Consider the following 22,665-nt stretch of genomic DNA (forward strand, 5'->3'; position numbering starts at 1 on the left):
TTTATAAGCGAACTACAATACGCGTCTTTCCTACATGACGTCCAAGACTTGACCTTCTCAAGGTCCGACTCTCTAACAAGTTAACAACTAACTAACAATCGCTTACGCGCCCAAAAATCAGAGTTACAAGTACGTCAAGGATCATAGTGACAAAAGAAAGAATACTCATAAGAATAATATCATTGCAATATAAATATATCGATGTATCACAAATGAAATCAAATCTGAATGTTGTCTCAGAAATATGTTAAGTAGTTAACAGAAAAACAGTAGAATATTGCTGGTATCGAGAGGTTCAGGTGAGGTGCCGTAATGGTTGCGTAATTCAAGTACCATTACAACGTACCCATGAAAAGTAACTGGTCCTCCTTTCACGTACTTCCCTTTACATCCGTAGCAACAACAATACTGCACCATGGCTGTTATTATTACTAAAACGAGTAGAAGCGTATGGAAAAACAGGTGAATACGTGTAATATTAGAGTTTCGCTGTTACCAGAAATTGCAGACAAGCAGCGACGTCCCATTACCACGTGACTAGCCCCGATTGATGCTGAGAACATGCGCAGTAGGCTATGCTCACTCCATAGATATTTATACTCTATGACCACAGTACTGCATGAAATGTTGCGCTGTATAAGGTACTTCCGGGAAGGAACGATCAAAGCGGAGACAGAGCGAGCGTTGGCCCGCACGCGGCACTCACACGCGGCCCGCGAAGTCTGTCGCGCCGTGGCCGGCCCTGCGCTGAAGGAAAGGCGTTGTAATATACGGGAAACTGCGCGGCCTACGAGAGCACACTTTCCGAGACGTTGCGTAAAATACATTTCTTTCTCCTACGTGTTCCTGCTGTACAGACCAGGACGGTAAAATCAGAGGAGTTCGACCTTCTACTCTGAGGTGCGACATTCTTTCTCTCTGCTGGCAAATCTGAAAATCGATTAGAGAGTGAAGGAAAATAATATAGGTACAGTACTTACTCTATGGCACATACCTACGGTGACATGAAGATTCACGAAATAATTTCTGCTGTTTCAGTCACTTTTTACTAAAATTTAATAACTACGATGCATGTCAGAAGCACGCTGCCATCGCCAGGCGCATTACAATTACGTTCTACATCTACATACATGCTCCGCAATCCACCCTACGGTGCGTGGCGGAGGGTACCTCGTACCGCAACTAGCATCTTCTATCCCTGTTCCACTCCCAAACAGAACGAGGGAAAAAGGACAGCCTATATGCCTCTATACGAGCCCTAATCTCTCTTATCTTTGTGGTATTTCCGCGAAATGTAAGTTGGCGGCAGTAAAATTGTACTGCAGTCAGCCTCAAACGCTGGTTCAAAAATGGCTCTGAGCACTATGGGACTTAACATCTGAGGTCATCAGTCCCCTAGAACTTAGAACTACTTAAACCTAACTAACCTAGAGACAGCACACACATCCATGCCCGAGGCAGGATTCGAACCTGCGACCGTAGCGGTCGCGTGGTTCCAGACTGAAGCGCCTAGAACCGCTCGGCCAAACCCGGCCGGCTCAAATGCTGGTTCTCTAAATTTCCTCAGTAGCGATTCACGAAAAGAACGCCTGCTTTCCTCTAGAGACTCCCACCCGAGTTCCTAAAGCATTTCCGCAACACTCGCGGGATGATTAAACCTACCAGTAACAAATCTAGCAGCCCGCCTCTGAATTGCTTCTATGTCCTCCCTCAATCCGACCTGATAGGGATCCCAAATGCTCGAGCAGTACTCAAGTATAGGTCGTATTAGTGTTTTATAAGCGGTCTCCTTTACAGATGAACCAGATCTTCCCAAAATTCTGCCAATGAACCGGAGACGACTATCTCCCATCCCCACAACTGCCATTACATGCTTGTCCCACTTCATATCGCTCTGCAATGTCACGCCCCAATATTTAATCGACGTGACTGTGTCAAGCGCTACACTACTAATGGAGTATTCAAACATTACTCGATGCTTTTTCCTATTCATCTGCATTAATTTACATTTATCTATATTTAGAGTTAGCTGCCATTCTTTACACCAATCACAAATCCTGTCCAAGTCATCTTGTATCCTCCTACAGTCACTCAACGACGACACCTTCCCGTACACCACAGCATCATCAGCAAACAGCCGCACATTGCTATCCACCCTATCCAAAAGATCATTTATGTAGATAGAAAACAAAAGCGGTCCTACCACACTTTCCTGGGGCACTCCAGATGATACCCTCACCTCCGATGAACACTCACCATCGAGTACAACGTACTGGGTTCTATTACTTAAGAAGTATTCGAGCCACTCACATACTTGGGAACCAGTCCTGTAGTTAGGAGTGTGCAGTGGAGCACCGAGTCAAACGCTTTCCGGAAGTCAAGAAATATGGCATCCGCCTGATACCCTTCATCCATGGTTCGCAAAATATCATGTGAAAAAAGGGCTAGTTGCGTTTCGCAGGAGCGATGCTTTCTAAAGCCGTGCTGGTGCATGAACAGCAACTTCTCTGTCTCAAGGAGATTCATTATATTCGAACTGAGAATATGTTCGAGAATCCTGCAACAAACCGATGTTAAGGATATTGGTCTGTAATTTTGAATATCCGTCCTTCTACCCTTCTTATATACAGGCGTCACCTGCGCTTTTTTCCAGTCGCTCGGGACTTTACGTTGGGCAAGAGATTCGCAATAAATGCAAGCTAAGTAAGGAGCCAATGCAGTGGAGTACTCTCTGTAAAACCGAATTGGAATCCTATCAGGACCTGGTGATTTATTATTTTCAACCCTTTCAAATGCTTCACAACCCCAGGGATGTCTATCACAATGTCCTCCACACGGGAATCTGTACGAGACTCAAACGGTGGTATGTTTGTACGATCCTCCTACGTGAAAGATTTCCCAAATGCTAAATTTAAAATTTCAGCTTTCGTTTTGCTGTCTTCCGTTGCCAGGCCAGACTGATCAGTCTGAAGAGCAGTTAGGTTCATTTGCTCTGTGTGCCAGTGAGATTGTATATCGAAACAAAATCCTGTACGGAAAGATACATACACAATGTGTTCCTTAAGAGCTAGAAGAAATTTAACAGGACATAGAGGATGCTCCAGCGAACAGTTTGAGGTAGGGAACCTGGGGTTCGGAGAAGCCATCTTAAGGAGACACTAGGAATAAAATCACATGACTGTGTACATTTTTATTTGTATTATTTAACTGAAAATACCACGATTAACACAACGAACGTACCATTTGTACTGTATCTTACAAAATGTGCTGAAACAAACGGCCACGAACCTCAGTGCAAGCATGACATCGGTGAACAAGATTCTGACGCACCCTGTCAAATATCCCTGGTGTGTTTCGAATCACATCACAGGCAGTTACAATTCTGGCAACTAATTCCACCTCCGTATCTCACAAGTAACGTTAGATATCTCCATAGGAAATAATCGAGGGAATTGAGGTCAGGTGGCCTCGTAGGTCATGGTATAGGACTTCCGCTTCCAATCCAGCGACCAGGAAATACTATACCGCACTGTACTTGTCTGAATAGCACCGAGTAATCAATGGGTCTCTTTCCAAAATGATATTTTCACTCTGCAGCGGAGTGTGCGCTGATTTGAAACTTGTTTCAATGGGTCTGTTGTTGATTCATAGCATTTTCTTTCATGGTACAACAGAGCCACCTGATACACAAGTAAAGTGAAGAAAACCTGTATCATGACTTCCTGGTGATCAGGCTCGTCCTCCATGTTTCCTTGCAGGAAATAAAGAATATACATGCAAATAAACAGCACAGGACGTGTACACTTGCGTGCATGTTGTTTGTAAATGAGCTGGAAAACAGTCATGCTAGACAAAGGGGCCGGCCGGAGTGGCCGAACGGTTCTAGGCGCTTCAGTGTGGAACCGCACGACGACTACGGTCGCAGGTTCGAATCCTGCCTCGGGCATGGATGTGTGTGATGTCCTTAGGTTAGTTAGGTTGAAGTAGTTCTAAGTCTAGGGGACTGATGACCTCAGAAGTTAAGTCCCATAGTGCTCAGAGCCATTAGACAAAGGTGTAGACAAGTTTACTTCCATATCTCCTTAAGCTGCCTTCTCCGACACCAGGTTCCCTGTCTCAAATCGTTCAGTGGAGCATTCTCTATGTCCTCTTACAATTTTACACGCTCTTGGTGGGAACACCCTGTACTTTAGTGTTTGCATTAAGTGATCGAAACATATATATCACTTAATGTACAGACTAAAATGTATGTATTTTTCTTTACAGGACTGTATTTCGATACATAACCTCACTGGCACACTCAGCAAACGAGTCTAATAGCACTTCAGATCAATGTAATGTAAACGTAACTTTAATGCACCTGATTACATCAGCATGCTTCCGAAACGCGTCATACGAGTTAAATATTAGTAAAAAGTAACTGAAGCAGTATAAATTATTTCATAAGTTTGCAATACACTTGCAGTCCTCAAAACATTCCATAGAACATGGATAAATTGAAGACTTGAAGAATAAAAATGCAGTTATGTTATTAATCCTATAGCACCTACATTTGAATGAATCGAAGATGATCCACGTATCACTGTGATGGACGTCCTAGAGAGAAAAGTTAAATCCTGAGAATGCATAGCTATGGTTCATCGTGTATTGAGGAGGAGGAAGAAGAAATGTGAATTCCACAAGTTGCACAATTTCTTCTGGGTCAATAGTTCTCGTCTCGCTATTCGCCCATCTGAAAAAAAAAATCGATCCCTGTAGAGGAATTCCGCAGAAGTTTAAGTGCGAGAACATAAGCTCATGCCTGGTTTTGGAAGGATGATCGATAACTGTGTGGCAGACGTGCGATGAAAGTCTCACTAGATTTAGTTTTGCTCGTGAGGACAAACGAGTGACGCTGACTCCGCAATTCAGCAGACACATTCCAGTGTTTAAGGTATAATTATCATCAAAAGTATAGAATAGGAATGTTATTTTCGGTAAATGAATATTTTCAAATAATATTACCAAAGGAATGGCGGTTAACTTTCACGCAGTGTCAGCAAAAGTGTTCACGAGAACGTAATGACAATAACGAAGCGAATAGCGATAGTGACGAGTACGAATAAAATGGTGACTGTCTTAATAAAAAAAAGTTGAAATCTTATGGCAGTGGTGATACTGGCGTTGCAGGGTAAACAAACAGGCCAATGAAGCTCGGGATACAGAAACATCTAGCAGCGACAGCGCGTGGGAACCGGGAGCGAAGTGATCACACAGGTTCTGTTGTAGCTAAAACGAATGAAAAGGTACGAGGCAACAACAGTGTGCACAGACTGGGTTTTCTTGCGGAACATTCGTTCGGTCTCCACTGGAATACTTCTGAAGTTTATATAATTTATTTAAGGTTTGGACAAACAGTGGTCATTGGAATAGTTTTCCTTGAGGCAGATTCTAATAGAAAGCTAATAGAAAAATGCTCAATTCCTCGTGAGCCGTGAATTTACTTTCAAAACCTTTCTTTTTAAGAATTTGCTTTATTTACTAGCGATTCATCAAGAACATTAACACATTTAATCACACTATGTGAGCGTGGAAGTAGTTGCTGCTGAAAACAAATCAAATTTCTTTCAACAAATGGAAATTTTATTCCTAAAAGCCTTTTTTTTTTAAAAAAAAACAGATTTAAAATTATAATCAGAAAGCACCCTCTAAACATCAAGTTACAATTTATTCAGAGGCAGGAAGAACAATTTTTGACTGTATGAGCTTTCGGGCTGAGAACCTTGCCGCTCCCTTTTCACACGGCCGTAATCACGACCGCTCACAACAACCTCTTAAAGACTACACTGGTGCAAATCTGCAACACACCAGATTACTTTAAACTAAAAATTTTTACAACTCACAAAAGCACATAAACTATACACCCTGTAGGAGGGTTGGAAATGGTACAAAACACTAACATTAAAAGATTAACTTGCCACCGAAAGTGCAACTTGATTAAAATAAACACTCTTACGGTGGAAGGGTGGCAACTTTATATACTAAAATGACCATTTAAATAAAAACCCATGAAATGCATTCTTACATAAAATATAGAAGGTAGGCCAAACATGCTCTACATTAGACATACACCGCCACTCAATATGATAGGCAAGATAAAAACATGGTTGGCGAAGCTGTATACGCCGGGAAAGCGTACATTCACATTTACAAGATAAAAACATATTTCAGGAATTCTGCCATTACACTTCAAGCAATAAATTCGTTAACACCGAATCCGACAAATATGACAGACGCAGCTATTAACGTACGGCAGACCGACCGACAGACAGACAGACAGACGGACACTAACTGCCTAACAAATGTGGACGAGAGACAGGCGAGCAAGCTGGGGACGACAGACTGACCAAGAAAACAAGTAGAATTTAACGAGTAAATGAAACAACATATCAACAATCACTTAACTTCTAATAAACTGCGATTTCTGGCGAAGACCTCGCGCAGCACCCACAAAACGCTCTCCCGAACCGTCTGCTGCCAGCCATTTCAACGGACGCAGGAAGGCGCGCCGATCTCCCGTCTCACGGCGTCGCAGCCGATGCGATGTCGTGGGTTGAGTCCTGTTGCTCTCGTGTCGACCGCGAAGTCACTACCCCTCGCTATACGGCGCGGCCCACTGTACTCACGTGGCGACCTCACATGCGCCGACGCTCGAGACGGACAAGGCATCTTGTGTCCCAGTGCGCGACCGACCAGCCGATCGATCCAACCGGCCTTAAGGGTCGATCCGAACGACAGACATAGTGGCACTCCAGACGACAGACAGACACTGTAATTTTATCCATACTGGATGAGAGGTCGTGGTTGTGAATGTCAGTATTAAAAAATATATCGGCTCAGTCACTTGTTTATAGTGTAAAACACTAAGATTGACGCTTTTTGCAAGTCAAGATTCCATCATCAGAATAATAAAAAGTAAAAAGAAACTGTTACAATTCGCTAAAATGGAACATGCACCAGGCACAATAAAACTGATAACAAAATTAAAACATCGTGGCTACTTCCCTTGTTGCAGCCGTGTCTTCCAAGGTGCATCTCCACATAGTCGTCAAAATGTAAAAAAACTCTAAAATGGTGTCGCCTATGGTGTTCAACATCTAACCACATGGCTCTCTCCTCTATCGTCGTAAACGGCCCGTGCGTCTTCGTTGATACTACACACCACGTAGCCAAACACGACACTGAAAGGCGAGTCAGCCTACGCGCAAGTAAATTAATACGACAGAAACAGCGCGCGAATGAAAGGAAGAATACCGCAAATAATATTACCAGAGTCACAATACCGTACTTCGGTGACATTTCGCAAAAAGTGGCATTTTCAAACCTTTAATGTTGATAGCGCTTTTCAGACCAATAATACGCTGCGGTTTAAACTAAGAAATAATTTACAGCAGGAAAGCGGTAAATATGAGATGGCCGTGCGGTTCTAGGCGCTACAGTCTGGAGCCGAGCGACGCTACGGTCGCAGGTTCGAATCCTGCCTCGGGCATGGATGTGTGTGATGTCCTTAGATTAGTTAGATTTAATTAGTTCTAAGTTCTAGGCGACTGATGACCTCAGAAGTTAAGTCGCATAGTGCTCACAGCCATTTTTGATAAATATGAGAGAGCTGAGGCCTATAAAATTCAGTGTAACACGTGCAAGGCAAGCTATGTAGGCCAAACTGGTAGGTCCTTTAAAGTGCGTTACAAAGAACATGCTTTCCGGCTTAATAATTTCGAAAAGTCAGCTGTAGCCACGCATATTTGGGAAACGGAACACCTCATGTTAGGAATCTCGTTATTTTACATAGACAGAAAAAAGGCAAAAAGCTGGATCTACTAGAACAGCTGGAAATTACGAAACATAGCGTGGATAATCAGAACACACTGAATGAACAGCTAACTGGTGATACAAATAACTTTTTCAAACATTTCACTAGTTTCTTTTAGTAACAACATTTTTAGCAATTGGCAGGATATCATCATTTCATGATTTCCTTGGAACATGTATACGTTATCTGTTTGTATAGACATCTCTGTGACTTCCTTGTTTACTTGCGCGTGAGCTCACTCGCGTTTCAGTGTCGTGTTTGACTACGTGGTGTTTGATATCAACGAAGACGCACGGGCGGTTTACGACGATAGAGGAGAGAGCCATGTGGTTAGATGTTGAACACCATAGGCGACGCCATTTTAGAGTCTTTTATATTTTGACGACTATGTGGAGATGCACCTTGGAAGGCACGGCTGCAACAAGGGAATTAGCCACGATGTTTTAATTTTGTTCAAAATGATTTAAATGGCTCTGAGCACTATGGGACTCAACATCTGAGGTCATTAGTCCCCTAGAACTTAGAACTAGTTAAACCTAACTAACCTAAGGACATCACACACATCCATGCCCGAGGCAGGATTCGAACCTGCGACCATAGCGGTCTCGCGGTTCCAGACTGCAGCGCCTAGGACCGCACGGCCACTTTGGCCGGCTTTAATTTTGTTATCAGTTTTATTGTGCCTGGTGCATGTTCCATTTTAGCGAGTTTTAACAGGTTCTTTTACTTTTTATTATTCTGATGATGGAAGCTTGACTTCCGAAATGCGTCAATCTTAGTGTTTTACACTATATACAAGTGGTTGAACCGATATATTTTTTAACATAAACAGACACTGACTGCCCCGCATTGACCCGGCTGACCAACCGACTGACTGGCGAGCTCATAGCGCCCCTCAATGCACGTGAACAGCCAACCTTTTCCCATTTCCCACCAGAGGGAGACACCAAAGCTGCGACTGCTACAGCGGCGCCACCGCCAGAAACGGAGGGCGACTGCTTCACACTACGCGCTGCGGCGCGCTGTTCAAAACAGCAATTTTTACCACGGCTCACCTCGCAAATCGCTACGTAGAAAATTTCAGGAGTAGAATCAAAAATCTTTTTCTATCTTTTACATATTTCTCCCGCTATGGACCATGAAGATAATAACCCGAATCATGTCAGTTCGTACAGAGGCATACAATCGAGAACCACTTTTTCCCTAGAGCCATCTGTGAACTGAAATGAAGAAAACATAACAACTGAATTTCATTCTACAGCTGTAGATATAACATACAAAGACGCGGAAGACCACTAGGTGTATGTGAGGCTAATAATACTGCCACTTAGAGGTGATGGTTAAAGTCGTGGCGAAGAGAAGCGATAAGCTATGGAGATCTAAGTGAAGGCACATTTCGATAGCATGACGAGATAATGCGGCTTGATAAAAGAGCAGGACACGATATTAGGTGTTTCCACTGATCTGCCGCATATCTACTTCTATAATCTGCAAGTCACTGTGAAGTACACAACCTGCTCGCGTGCTATAAATAATCTGACTCAGTTTATGGTCGCTACATGACCGGATGCATGTGTAACAATAATGTATTTAATTTCTCAATGAATACAGGTGCTTCAAATCCTGGTGACGAGATAATGTTTGTAAAGCTTGGAGTGTATGTCAACTGAGTGTATTTCGGTTACTTGGTTTGAGCGAACCCCACAACACTGCTGTTCTCCAATGCACGCGGACATTATTAAGCGCTATTTCATTTGAACTGACCTCACACACCTGATGAGTATTTTAGACCAGGACGTGAGAACATTTTACAGGAGTTTGCAAACTCATGGAATTTACCAAACCGAGATCAACGAAACGCATATCAACAACTATAGTTTTCAAATCGCTCCATTTCAAATCCTCGCGCTTTGCTTGTCACATGTATTTCATACAACCTCGTTAGGTTATCTCTCTAACTCAGAAACAGGAACGTGGAACAGATTTCTGCATTTCAGGCCAGTTGCTATTCCACGCACAGTTCTTGTGTCCCGCGAGCGTCAATCAGGATATTCGTGCAGTTTTTTTTTTTTTTTTTTTTTTTTTTTTTTTTTTTTTTTTTTTTTTAACTCGACCTCCGTCTGACTGCCGTAAACGAGACATATAGGAAGCAGTGTGTGGCAACCACGACCATCATTTTGTTTCATCGGTAGATCCGAAATCTACGAGGACAGGGGCCGAATATCTTGGCTTCGCAAGACTGAGATTTTTAAGTTCAAAATTCACTTATTTTTCCACGCAATCCTCCTTCAATTTAGTTTATTTGGTTTTTTTTTTATTTACTGACTTTCGGGACGTGCCCATACCGACATCTCAATACTGGAATGCCAATTACAACAAGACGAACGTGAGGGCAACACAACTTCTAGCCCCCGAGTAGAAAAATCTCCGACCTGGCGGGAACTGAACCTGAGCCCCTTCAGTTAACAATTCACAGCGCTGAAAGCACAACTTCCGAGGCGGACCTCCAAGGTGTTGCAAATTGTCCAGCGATTCTAATTCCGGTTCTGGAAGGTCTGTAAAATACCCACATATTGCTGCGGCAACCTCTTCATTCGAATCGAAACGGATTCCAACCACTAATTTCATTAATTGGTGGAAGAAGTAGTTGGATGTTGGATCAGTTCGAGTTTCAGAGTCCACAGTTTTCCCATTGCCAGAACGCCTTTATAGGCAGACGCATTGTCTTGAAGGAAGACAATTAACTTTTGCAATCCATTCCTCCTCTCACATAATTTTAATTCTGGGAAGTTCCTTTCAAGAGGACACAGCCGAATTGTTTTCCCGTTCTTGTCCAGTCCGAATTTGTGCTACGCCTTTGATCATCTTGCTAATAAGACATCAGATTCTTATCATACTTTCTTCGGACTCTTCAGACAAAATGTTGATCCCACACATTAACTGAGCTCAGCATTGAGTCAAAAGAGAGTAATGCACTGAGCATACGACCTCCATTCCTCCAGAATTCTTCCAGTGAATCTCATGCGCCAACTACCGTTCCCAATAATTGCTTTGGGCGTCCATTTTATCTTATATCACCTCAGTCTGCCAGTCCAAGGCGCATGAGTGATGTTACTGAATCAAATGACTTATCGCTGAAATTTTAATCAGTTTTAAAACAAAGAATCTGCTTTTCCTTCCTTCAGTTTTTTCCCAGTGTGACTTATTACCCATGTAGTTAAGCGCTACTATATACACTCCTGGAAATGGAAAAAAGAACACATTGACACCGGTGTGGCAGACCCACCATACTTGCTCCGGACACTGCGAGAGGGCTGTACAAGCAATGATCACACGCACGGCGCAGCGGACACACCAGGAACCGCGGTGTTGGCCGTCGAATGGCGCTAGCTGCGCAGCATTTGTGCACCGCCGCCGTCAGTGTCAGCCAGTTTGCCGTGGCATACGGAGCTCCATCGCAGTCTTTAACACTGGTAGCATGCCGCGACAGCGTGGACGTGAACCGTATGTGCAGTTGACGGACTTTGAGCGAGGGCTTACAGTGGGCATGCGGGAGGCCGGGTGGACGTACCGCCGAATTGCTCAACACGTGGGGCGTGAGGTCTCCACAGTACATCGATGTTGTCGCCAGTGGTCGGCGGAAGGTGCACGTGCCCGTCGACCTGGGACCGGACCGCAGCGACGCACGGATGCACGCCAAGACCGTAGGATCCTACGCAGTGCCGTAGGGGACCGCACCGCCACTTCCCAGCAAATTACGGACACTGTTGCTCCTGGAGTATCAGCGAGGACCATTCGCAACCGTCTCCATGAAGCTGGGCTACGGTCCCGCACACCGTTAGGCCGTCTTCCGCTCACGCCCCAACATCGTGCAGCCCGCCTCCAGTGGTGTCGCGACAGGCGTGAATGGAGGGACGAATGGAGACGTGTCGTCTTCAGCGATGAGAGTCGCTTCTGCCTTGGTGCCAATGATGGTCGTATGTGTGTTTGGCGCCGTGCAGGTGAGCGCCACAATCAGGACTGCATACGACCGAGGCACACAGGGCCAACACCCGGCATCATGGTGTGGGGAGCGATCTCCTACACTGGCCGTACACCACTGGTGATCGTCGAGGGGACACTGAATAGTCCACGGTACATCCAAACCGTCATCGAACCCATCGTTCTACCATTCCTAGACCGGCAAGGGAACTTGCTGTTCCAACAGGACAATGCACGTCCGCATGTATCCCGTGCCACCCAACGTGCTCTAGAAGGTGTAAGTCAACTACCCTGGCCAGCAAGATCTCCGGATCTGTCCCCCATTGAGCATGTTTGGGACTGGATGAAGCGTCGTCTCACGCGGTCTGCACGTCCAGCACGAACGCTGGTCCAACTGAGGCGCCAGGTGGAAATGGCATGGCAAGCCGTTCCACAGGACTACATCCAGCATCTCTACGATCGTCTCCATGGGAGAATAGCAGCCTGCATTGCTGCGAAAGGTGGATATACACTGTACTAGTGCCGACATTGTGCATGCTCTGTTGCCTGTGTCTATGTGCCTGTGGTTCTGTCAGTGTGATCATGTGATGTATCTGACCCCAGGAATGTGTCAATAAAGTTTCCCCTTCCTGGGACAATGAATTCACGGTGTTCTTATTTCAATTTCCAGGAGTGTATTTACGGTTCATGAAGTGAGCCCCTTTACATTTCTCTGCATTAAGAACTAGTATCTAGTCTATGCACTACGCAGATATTTTGTTGAGATATGTGTAGATACTACGAGAAGGTCACAGGCTAAAACTTCCACGTAGAGAACCACCTCATCTGTGACAAATCTGCAATTGCAACTAACACTACGTCGTTGAGGTAATACATGAAGCCTGGGCGTTCCAGTCTTTACTTCTCTGTCTGTGGATAGCGTGTTGCGTACAGCCTGCCAATTTTTTAATGCATGGGGAATCCTGGTTAGATATCCCATACTAACGTGTTATACTGCTCGTCAAACTTTTTTGCTCAGGAACCAACACTGATATTGTGGGGACGCACCTCGGGCTGCATATGTACGGATCTTATTAGTAATTGGTGAGATCCATAAAATAATATGTTACGAGGCTGTCGCTGGCCCGTAAGTACTACTCATCGTCGAAAGTCGTAATCGTTCGGGTCGACTGTTCTCTGTTTCAGACTGCTGACACCCTCAACGACCTCAGAATTATGACACTTTAATTGACTGACGAAGTATTTTTTCGTGTTGTCTGTGTGAGCGGATGAGTAATTGATTAATACCAGTAACAGCACGTATATTTAAATGCACTACTGAATGTGAGACACAATCACAAAAGTTTGATAAATGATTTAAATGCCAGTTTGCTTCTACTCACTGCGTTGTATTACAATACTCTCAGTTAATTTAATGTTCAAATGGCTCTGAGCACTGTGGGACTTAACAGCTGAGGTCGTCAGTCCCCTAGAACTTAGAACTACTTAAACCTAACTAACCTAAGGACATCACACACATCCATGCCCGAGGCAGGTTTCGAACCTGCGACCGTAGCGGTCGCGCGGTTCCAGACTGTAGCGCCTAGAACCACTCGGCCACTCCGGCCGGCTAATTTAATGTTCTTTGCTATAAATATATACAGCATTTGAAGACGAACGTCTCTGTAATGTGCCTTCACGAATCCATCTTACTTCCGTGTCAAAATTGATACCATAGCAGCTGATTGGCACGAGCCGCGCACGTCCCTGAGTTGTCAGCATTGGAAGAGAGACAAGAAAACATTCCCCCTCTCACAACCAAGCTGCTTACCTCTCTGCCACTGAGGTAAGCGGCCAAATGTACTTATCTCACGATCGAATTCACCAAAGCCGATTAAAATTAAGCAATGTTAACCTTTAACAACATTCGTGGGGTAATCTATTGCCCCATGCGTCGCTCTTTGTTCACAATTCCGTTCCTATTGCAACGTTCCCACTCTTCTTCTTTGTAATCTTAGTACTGGCTGTGCTTCTACATTGTGCAGGCGCATGCTGAACAGTGTCCATTATTTCCGTACGTACGTACCAACAGGGGGCTAAATCTACCCCACGAAGTTATAAACGATACTTTTGTTATTGGTCATCACAAATAGTTGCTAATTATATTAGACACAATGGAATGACGTTTGAACAATGATCAAATTTTGCAGTTATTGTTAGCAAATGAAGACCGCTGACTCACTTGATACACCAGATCCTTTCCAACATGCAGCCGAGTTGAGTAACAATGAAACAGAAAAATGCGATCATGAAAGTGACGGCGAAGTAGAGGACGATCAAGACGCATAAAGAAGAGAATGTTCGTGAAGAAAACCAAGAAACTATAAGACAATTTGACTAATTTCCGGAAAAAGCGTTGCAAATAGTAATAGCAAGATGATGCACCGAGATTTTTTAAAATAGCTCGGCATGGCATTGATGAAACCAAATATCGAAGAAAGGAAAATGAATTCCAGAATGTTTTGAAGGATTTGCAGGCTACGGACAAAGTCCTTTGCAAAAATTTTGAAAATGATAGAGGGGTCGGCGACTCTACAGTTCATGACTGGGTGTTGTGTGATGTCCTTAGGTTAGTTAGGTTTAAGTAGTTCTAAGTTCTAGGGGACTGATGACCATAGCTGTTAAGTCCCATAGTGCTCAGAGCCATTTGATTTGACTCTACAGTGCAAGCCAAGGCGGACCCCGTCAGCCAAAAATGTGAAAGGTGTCACACATGCCCATGCGTTTTAGACACAAAAACTGCCAAATCATATTCTGAAAGTCGAAGATACGTATGTAAATAGCAATCCATAGGCATAAAGGTATGTCTTGTCTGTGACGGACGAAAATAAGTGCTTAGTTGATTCGTTCATGTACCTACAGTCATTTTGTTATAGTCATTGCTTATTCTTTCTTTATTGTTTACATAATTGATCACTACCTGATCCGAAAACACTCTTCTGGACATATTTAAGTAAATTTTCTTTGTTTCCTGTATTAATTCGAAAAACTCTGTTTAAGAATGGTTCAAATGGCTCTGAGCAGTATGGGACTTAACTTCTGAAGTCGTCAGTCCCCTAGAACTTAGAACTACTTAAACCTAACTAACCTAAGGACATCACACACATCCATGCCCGAGGCAGGATTCGAACCTGCGACCGTAGCAGCAGCGCGGTTCCGGACTGAAGCGCCTAGAACCGCCCGGCCACTCCGGCCAGCCCGCGGGCTTATTTGACGACCACAGATCAATCGTAATCATCCGTTTTGACTGCGTAATCTGCAACTTGTTCGCTTTTTTAATTGCACGGAATTCCTTGTTGTTGTTGTCGTAAAGTATGCTGACGGCCCCGAAACTACAAAGGATCCAGTACACAACACCGCCGCGTCACGGTAAGCGTAGAAGGGAAACGTATTTGGAAAGCGCACCGATAATTGTCAGGAACGCCTTCCGACAGACCAAACGCAGGCCGCGCATGGGACACGTGCTGTTTAGAACGTCCCGATGCCGAACGCTTCTCTTCTAGTGCCGCACCGGAAACCCCCTTGCGCGGGAAAAACCAAGTAGTGTCGGCGCTGACTACAAGATGTCGCGCCGATGTGCGCGCGCAGGTTATTGACGTCACACGGGCGGCCTGCTTGGTAGGGTATCGCTGGCGGTGCGGATAGGACAGTGTTAAACGTGGCCTGCTGTCGAAAGCGTCTGCTTGCGGCCGCTGTCTTGCTGTCTACGCTCTTCTGCGATGCGCTCGGCCCGCTAGTTGCTGGTCGAGTTCATTGTCAGGCCAGATCTGCACGCTTGAGGGCTCGCGCGTCTTCGCCGCTCTCTTGTCATTTCGCTTTCTGACTCGCGACTGCTGAGACTTCGGCAAAAATGCCGCTCTTCGGGAAGAAGGATTCTGCCAAGAAAGCAAAGAAGGAAGCCGAGAAGCAGCCGTCGGTGGAAGACAAGTACGTCCTGAAAGAGCTGCTGGGAACGTAAGTACACACACATTTTTGGTAGCACGCATTGCTTCGCTCCCATGCCCGCTGCGTAATGCTTGTCGTCTTTCTCGTATTGTGACTAGAGCATGTAACATTCTACACAAATGTCAAAGCGTTCCGTGAAATTACAATTACTACGGGGCTCGATAAGAGAAGAATAGCTGTGCGCGCGGAAGAAGCGTTTTGTGTGTCTTGTGCGGGTCCCGTAACATTGTTTGTAAACACCGCGCGGCTCGGAGATCTGTCATTTTGTGCTGTCGCAGGAGCATTCGCGTACGGAAAACCTTTTAACTTACACACAAAGACTCTTTCTTCTGTCCGGTCATTTTGTCGTAGCCAGCGTGCAAGAGTAGGTCATTCATCCTCGCCACGTATATAAATAACGCGCGATGCAGTGTAAGTAATGAATAACCGTTCTGCCGCTAAAACTATATTATTTCCACAAATTGTAGCTTTACGGGATCGTTTTTAGCGGACCACAAATGTATTTCGCTATGATGTACGTTTCGCTACGCATTGGGGTCGATATGCTGTACTGCGATGTACCGAAACTAGGTTTCCATGAGGTAACACCTGACAGCACATCGCTATCACACTTCAAACTAGGCGCCATTACGATTTCGTTTCCTAATTTCGGGTACGGCCGCACTAGTTATTCGTGACATCTATACCAGCGATAAATTCTTTGCGTAAGGTTTGTACGCTCGTATGAAGCTCCACACATGTCGTGAACTGACTATAAGTTATGCAACCCTTACGTGACTTTGCAAAAACTGAGACTTCCGTCTTGGGCTATGATGTTGCGTCCGAATCTTTGTAAACGTTACTGGCACGAAATTACTGGATGACAGTTCTTCGCAGCTGCGGCTTTCCTTAGTTCCTTCTTTTAGCCAATGTCAGAACTGTGTAGGTCATGCTATTCTGTGTAAATAGGGCTGTCTTGCTTAATGTCAAACATCAGTTTTTCCCCCAAATCGGTATAGATGTACAAAAAAAATTTGGTGCCCTCACGATGGAGTTGCGTCTTTACGTCACGTTTGATACGAAAACGCACGCAGTGTATTGTTGTAGTATTTTGTGAGATGTCAACCTAATTTTCTGAATTGCTGTTCTCTTTAAACTTGCCCCTTTGTTTTCATTTACGTGACTCACTAATTCGGATTGCAGATCTTAAAAAGCTGTTACTAACCTGAGCTTTTCATCAGTTTTCCGTTGCTAGAATTTCTCTGGGAGAGAACTGTGTTGATCCGCTTTACGGAGATAGTTACGTAGATTAATGCGTGGTTCAGAAATTTTCGGCCCACATCCATGTTTTTGCCATTTTTTGCACTTGTTAGATCTACCAAGAGCAGCATTAATTTTCTGGCACTGTTCCGGATTGTGCCGATGATTCGACGGCACCGTAGTTTATATTTAGGACAAATAGACGGTCGTTGAGGCATTTTTAGTTTCTATTACCGGTATGTTCTAACAGTGCCCTAATCGTAGGTAACTGCGAACTTCGAGTAGTCGTTCGCGAGCGCTGCACGCGCAGATAGTTGCAGCACAATTTGGGTAAGTGTGGCGTTTCGCTAATGTATTGCAGCGGCGGGCGAGGGAAGTTGGTTTGGGGGGGTGCAGAGGCGCCTCATCAATTTGCGCGGGTTTCGAGGCGCCCTCGTTCGCGCCGACGCCGAAGACGCGTCTCCGGCGGGCCCCGCATTCCTTCGCCTCCTGCAGAATTTCCTTTCTGCCGGCTCACTTACCGTCGACAGCGGGATCATTAGGGCTCCAGATCTAATTCGCGTCTGCTGCTCGGCGAATTCCACACGGTCGCGTTTCCTTCAGCATCAGAGAATATCAGGCCGTGTAACGTTCACCACTGAATTCGTCTGAAATGGTTAGCCTGAAACGCGGTCCCCTCTCGAAATGTTAGTTTTCATGACAAAGATATTTAGCGTAGTTTAAGTTGGAGGCTTCTAATTTGACAATTGAAGAGTTGAATTGTCGAACATTGTAACTGCCAAATCTAACGTTTGTCAGGAGAATCAAGAAACAATGTATATTTTTGTACATAACTTATTTGTATCCAAAAAATAGACAGTGGTGGTACTCACCTCATTACTGCGAAATATTAGACAAATTAGGAAATAAATAATTTATTAAGAACTTTCTAGGTGCCATACCATGCAACTGACTCTTATCTACAAATAAAGTATCTGTTGAAAGTGCTGTTAATACTTAAGTACTAAATTTTGTGATAATGCAACTATAGAAATACAGCAGTAATAATTTACCTAGTATAACTATAGACTACAAAAAAATCATATCCTTTACATTTTTACAACAGAGTAGCATAATTAAATTCAAGAGAAACTTTTGCTGTATTGACTTTTGTTTCCTACAGAACTTCTTGCGGTCAGATTTGGCAAAGCCTGCTGTTGAACTGCCAGCGCTATTGAAGAAACGGCTTTTCATTACATTTACCATACACGCATTGTTTCGGCTATTCACTTTTTCAATTCATTTTTACTATTTTTTAAAACCCGTGTTATACTCGAAAACAAAAAAAGACGCACGAGGAAGGAATTACAAGAGTGGAATGGAAACCGTTGTATGTGCGGTGAATGTATTGTATTGTATATTAACCGGGGACCTAGAAACGACGGAGAGGCTCCGTCCCCGCCGCAGCTGCAGTGGTCCACAACCCCACGACGACTACCGCAGTCCACTTCACCCCTCCGCCGCCCAACACCGAACCCAGGGTTGTTGTGCGGTTCGGCCCCCGGGTGGACCCCCAGGGAACGTCTCACACCAGACGAGTGTAACCCCTATGTTTGCGTGGTAGAACAATGGTGGTGTACGCGTACGTGGAGAACTTGTTTGCGCAGCAATCGCCGACATAGTGTAACTGAGGCGGAATAAGGGGAACCAGCCCGCATTCATCGAGGCAGATGGAAAACCGCCTAAAAACCATCCACATACTGGCCAGTTCACCGGACCTCGACACAAAACCACCGGGCGGATTCGTGCCGGGGACCAGGCGCTCCTTCCCGCCCGGAAAGCCGTGCAGTAGACCGCACGGCCAACCGGGCGGGCGCGAGGTATATGTACAGACAAACAAATGAATACAGTTTCAGAGAAACTGGGTGATCTACTCAAAAGAAAGAGCTCCGCAAGTTGAGCGAGTCAGTAATGCGTTTGTCCACATCTGGCTCTTAACGCAAGCAGTTACTGGATTTGGCATTGACAGAGTTGTTGGATGCCCTAAGGGATATCGTGCCAAACCGTGTCCAATTCGCGCTTTAGATTGTCAAAATAAACGAACTGGTAGACGGCCCTGCCAATAATTCCTCACATGATCCCAATTTGTAAGAGGTCCGGCTACAATGCTGACCAAGGCAGAATTTGGTGGGCACGAAGACAAACAGTAGAAACTAATCGTATGTGGAGGGCATTACCTGGCTGAACCTGAAGCCCAGGATGGCTTGATGGTTTGCCATGAAGAGCAACAAAACGGGGCGCAGAATACGTACCGCCGTGCTGCAAGGGTTCTGTGGATGACAACCAAAGAGTTCTTCTATGAAAAGAAATGGCACCCCAGACCATGGCTCTTGGTCGCTAGCTCGTATGGTAGACGACACTCAGGTTGGTATCCCACCGCTGTCGACAGCGTCTCTAGGCACGTCTTTGGCCTGGAATCTCATTGACTGGAGTAGAACTGTCTTTAGTGAAGAGTCCCGTTTCGAACCGAGCCCACTGACGGACGAATACGCGTCTCGAGACGCTCCTGACAGTGGTGGAGTACCAACCTGACTCGCCTGACGTACGGCCGGACAACCAGGAATGATGGTCTGGGATGCAATTACTTTCCATAGCATTTGGTTGTCATCCACAGCACCTTTACAGCGCATATTCCCCGCCCCATTTTGTTGCCCTTCATGGCAAGCCATCCTGGGCTTAAATTTCAGCAAGATAATGCCCGCCTGCACACTGCGAGAGTTTCTATTGCTTGTGTTCGTGCTTGCGAAACCTTGTCTTGACAGCAAGGTCGCTGTATCTCTCTACAATTGAGAATGTGTGGAGCATTATAGACAGAGCCCTCCGACCAGTTCGTGATTTTGACGATCTGACACGCCAGTTGGACAGAATTTGACACGATATACCTCAGGACACTCAAAAACACTTCCAAACCATGCCCAGTCGAATAACTGGTTGCAGAAGGGGCAGAGGTGGATCAACGTGTTATTGGCTTTCTCAATTTGTGAAGCTCTGCCTCTTGAATGAATTATCCAATTTTTTTCTGAAACTGTAGTCATTTGTTCGTCCGCACACGTACATCACGTCTACAGAGTTCCGTCCATCGGATAATTCCAATGTTGTGCGTCTTATTTCGTCTTAGTGTGTTTCCTTCCTTTCAAATGGTTCAAATGGCTCTGAGCACTATGGGACTTAACATCTGAGGTCATCAGTCCCCTAGAACTTATCATCATCATCATCATTTAAGACTGATTATGCCTTTCAGCGTTCAGTCTGGAGCATAGTCCCCCTTATAAAATTCCCCCATGATCCCCTATTCAGTGCTAACATTGATGCCTCTTCTGATGTTAAGCCTATTACTTCAAAATCATTCTTAACCGAATCCAGGTACCTTTTCCTTGGTCTACCCCGACTCCTCCTACCCTCTACTGCTGAACCCATGAGTCTCTTGGGTAGCCTTGCTTCTCCCATGCGTGTAACATGACCCCACCATCTAAGCCTGTTCGCCCTGACTGCTACATATATAAAGTTCATTCCCAGTTTTTCTTTGATTTCCTCATTGTGGACACCCTCCTGCCATTGTTCCCATCTACTAGTACCTGCAATCATCCTAGCTACTTTCATATCCGTAACCTCAACCTTATTGATAAGGTAACCTGAATCCACCCAGCTTTCGCTCCCATACAACAAAGTTAGTCGAAAGATTGAACGGTGCACAGATAGCTTAGTCTTGGTACTGACTTCCTTCGTGCAGAAGAGAGTAGATCGTAGCTGAGCGCTCACTGCATTAGCTTTCCTACACCTCGCTTCCAGTTCTTTCACTATGTTGCCATCCTGTGAGAATATGCATCCTAAGTACTTGAAACCGTCCACCTGTTCTTTGTTCCTCCTATTTGGCACTCAGTCCGTTTATATCTCTTTCCCACTGCCATTACTTTCGTTTTGGAGATGTTAATCTCCATACCATAGTCCTTACATTTCTGATCTAGCTCTGAAATATTACTTTGAAATCTTTCAATCAAATCTGCCATCACAACTAAGTCATCTGCATATGCGAGACTGCTTATTTTGTGTTCACATACCTTAATCTCACCAAGCCAGTTTATTGTTTTCACCATATAATGCATAAATAATATGAACAACAGTGGAGACAGGTTGCAGCCTTGTCTTACCCCTGAAACTACTCTGAACCATGAACTCAATTCACCGTCAACTCTAACTGCTGCCTGACTATCTATGTAAAGACCTTTAATTGCTTGCAAAAGTTTGCCTCCTACTGCATAATCTCGTAGAACAGACAATAACTTCCTTCTAGGAACCCCGGTCATATGCCTTTTCTAGATGTATAAAGCATAGATACAATTGCCTGTTCCACTCCTAATACTTTCCTAGAACTTAGAACCACTGAAACCTAACTAACCTAAGGACATCACACACATGCATGCCCGAGGCAGGATTCGAACCTGCGACCATAGCGGTCTCGCCGGCCGCGGTGAGCGAGCGGTTCTAGGCGCTTCAGTCTGGAACCGCGCGACTGCTACGGTCGCAGGTTGAAATCCTGCCTCGGGCATGGATGTGTGTGTATGTCCTTGGGTTAGTTAGGTTTAAGTTCTAGGGGACTGATGACCTCAGATGTTAAGTCCCATAGTGCTCAGAGCCATTTGAACCGTAGCGGTCTCGCGGTTCCAGACTGAAGCGCCTAGAACCACTCGGCCACTGCGGCCGGCTTTCTTCCTTTACAGAGATATTTTATTGATATAGACTTCAGCTTATATACGCTCCGCTTACCGTACAAACTGTCCTCCAACTAAATGGAAACGTTGACGCATGGCATTAGGAGCACCAGAGGGGAGCACTGTTTGGCGCAAGGACCAGTCGCCGTCTAGTAATGAGTTTTTTAAAAGTTTTCCCATGATTTGGTACTTAGATCAAGTCTAGATATATGCAACAGGGCACTGAGAACACAGCGGCACTGCAAACGCTTTTTGTAAAAAACTGGCAGTTCGTTTGACATTTCCGCTCTTCAGTTGTTGAATCCAACGACTATTTTACGAATTAAAATTTGGGGTAACAGACTGATCTGTAGTATATCAGCCCAAGGTCTACGTTCACTCCATATTTAACTCACTCCTAGTATAAGTAACTAAAACTGCGTGGTAAATACAGAAGAAACCTGCATTACGTAATAGAAAAATCTCAGGAGTGTATGTAGATGCATATTATACGTACATACGTCACACATACGCTATTAAAAATTCAGAGGAGAATGTGAGGAGGGTACTAAATAACTATCACCAGCCATAGTGCTTTTGAACAGGCATTATAATCGAGACTTGGGTTTTCCGTCGTTTTCCTAAATCGTTTGAGACAAATGCGGGGATGGTTCCTTCAGCAAAGCGACCGCCGACCGCCTGTTATATTTCCATAAAGACATCCTTGTGTATTCTGCGTTCGTAGGCCCTGTATTTCAGTTATTTATTTTCATTGTATTATGATGGCATATTTTTGCGAGACGATCCCTAGTGAACAAAGAAGGAAAGAAAAAGTAGTAACGTGCGTCTGGGACACCCTGTACATCTATCGTTAACATGACT

At 44.8% G+C, this 22,665-nt stretch overlaps 1 protein-coding gene across 1 annotated transcript in view; it reads left to right on the plus strand.

The window, feature by feature from the left end:
* The first annotated feature begins 15,533 nt into the window (after positions 1-15,533).
* Positions 15,534-22,665, plus strand: part of LOC124555918 (calcium/calmodulin-dependent protein kinase type 1-like) — a 379,803-nt gene continuing 372,671 nt past the window's right edge. The window contains exon 1 of the mRNA XM_047129973.1: positions 15,534-15,826. Coding sequence (XP_046985929.1) covers positions 15,723-15,826 — 104 coding nt within the window. The 5' untranslated portion in view covers positions 15,534-15,722. The remainder of the gene's footprint in view (positions 15,827-22,665) is intronic.

This window comes from Schistocerca americana, chromosome X (genome assembly GCF_021461395.2).
Source record: "Schistocerca americana isolate TAMUIC-IGC-003095 chromosome X, iqSchAmer2.1, whole genome shotgun sequence".
NCBI classification, from domain to species: domain Eukaryota; kingdom Metazoa; phylum Arthropoda; class Insecta; order Orthoptera; family Acrididae; genus Schistocerca; species Schistocerca americana.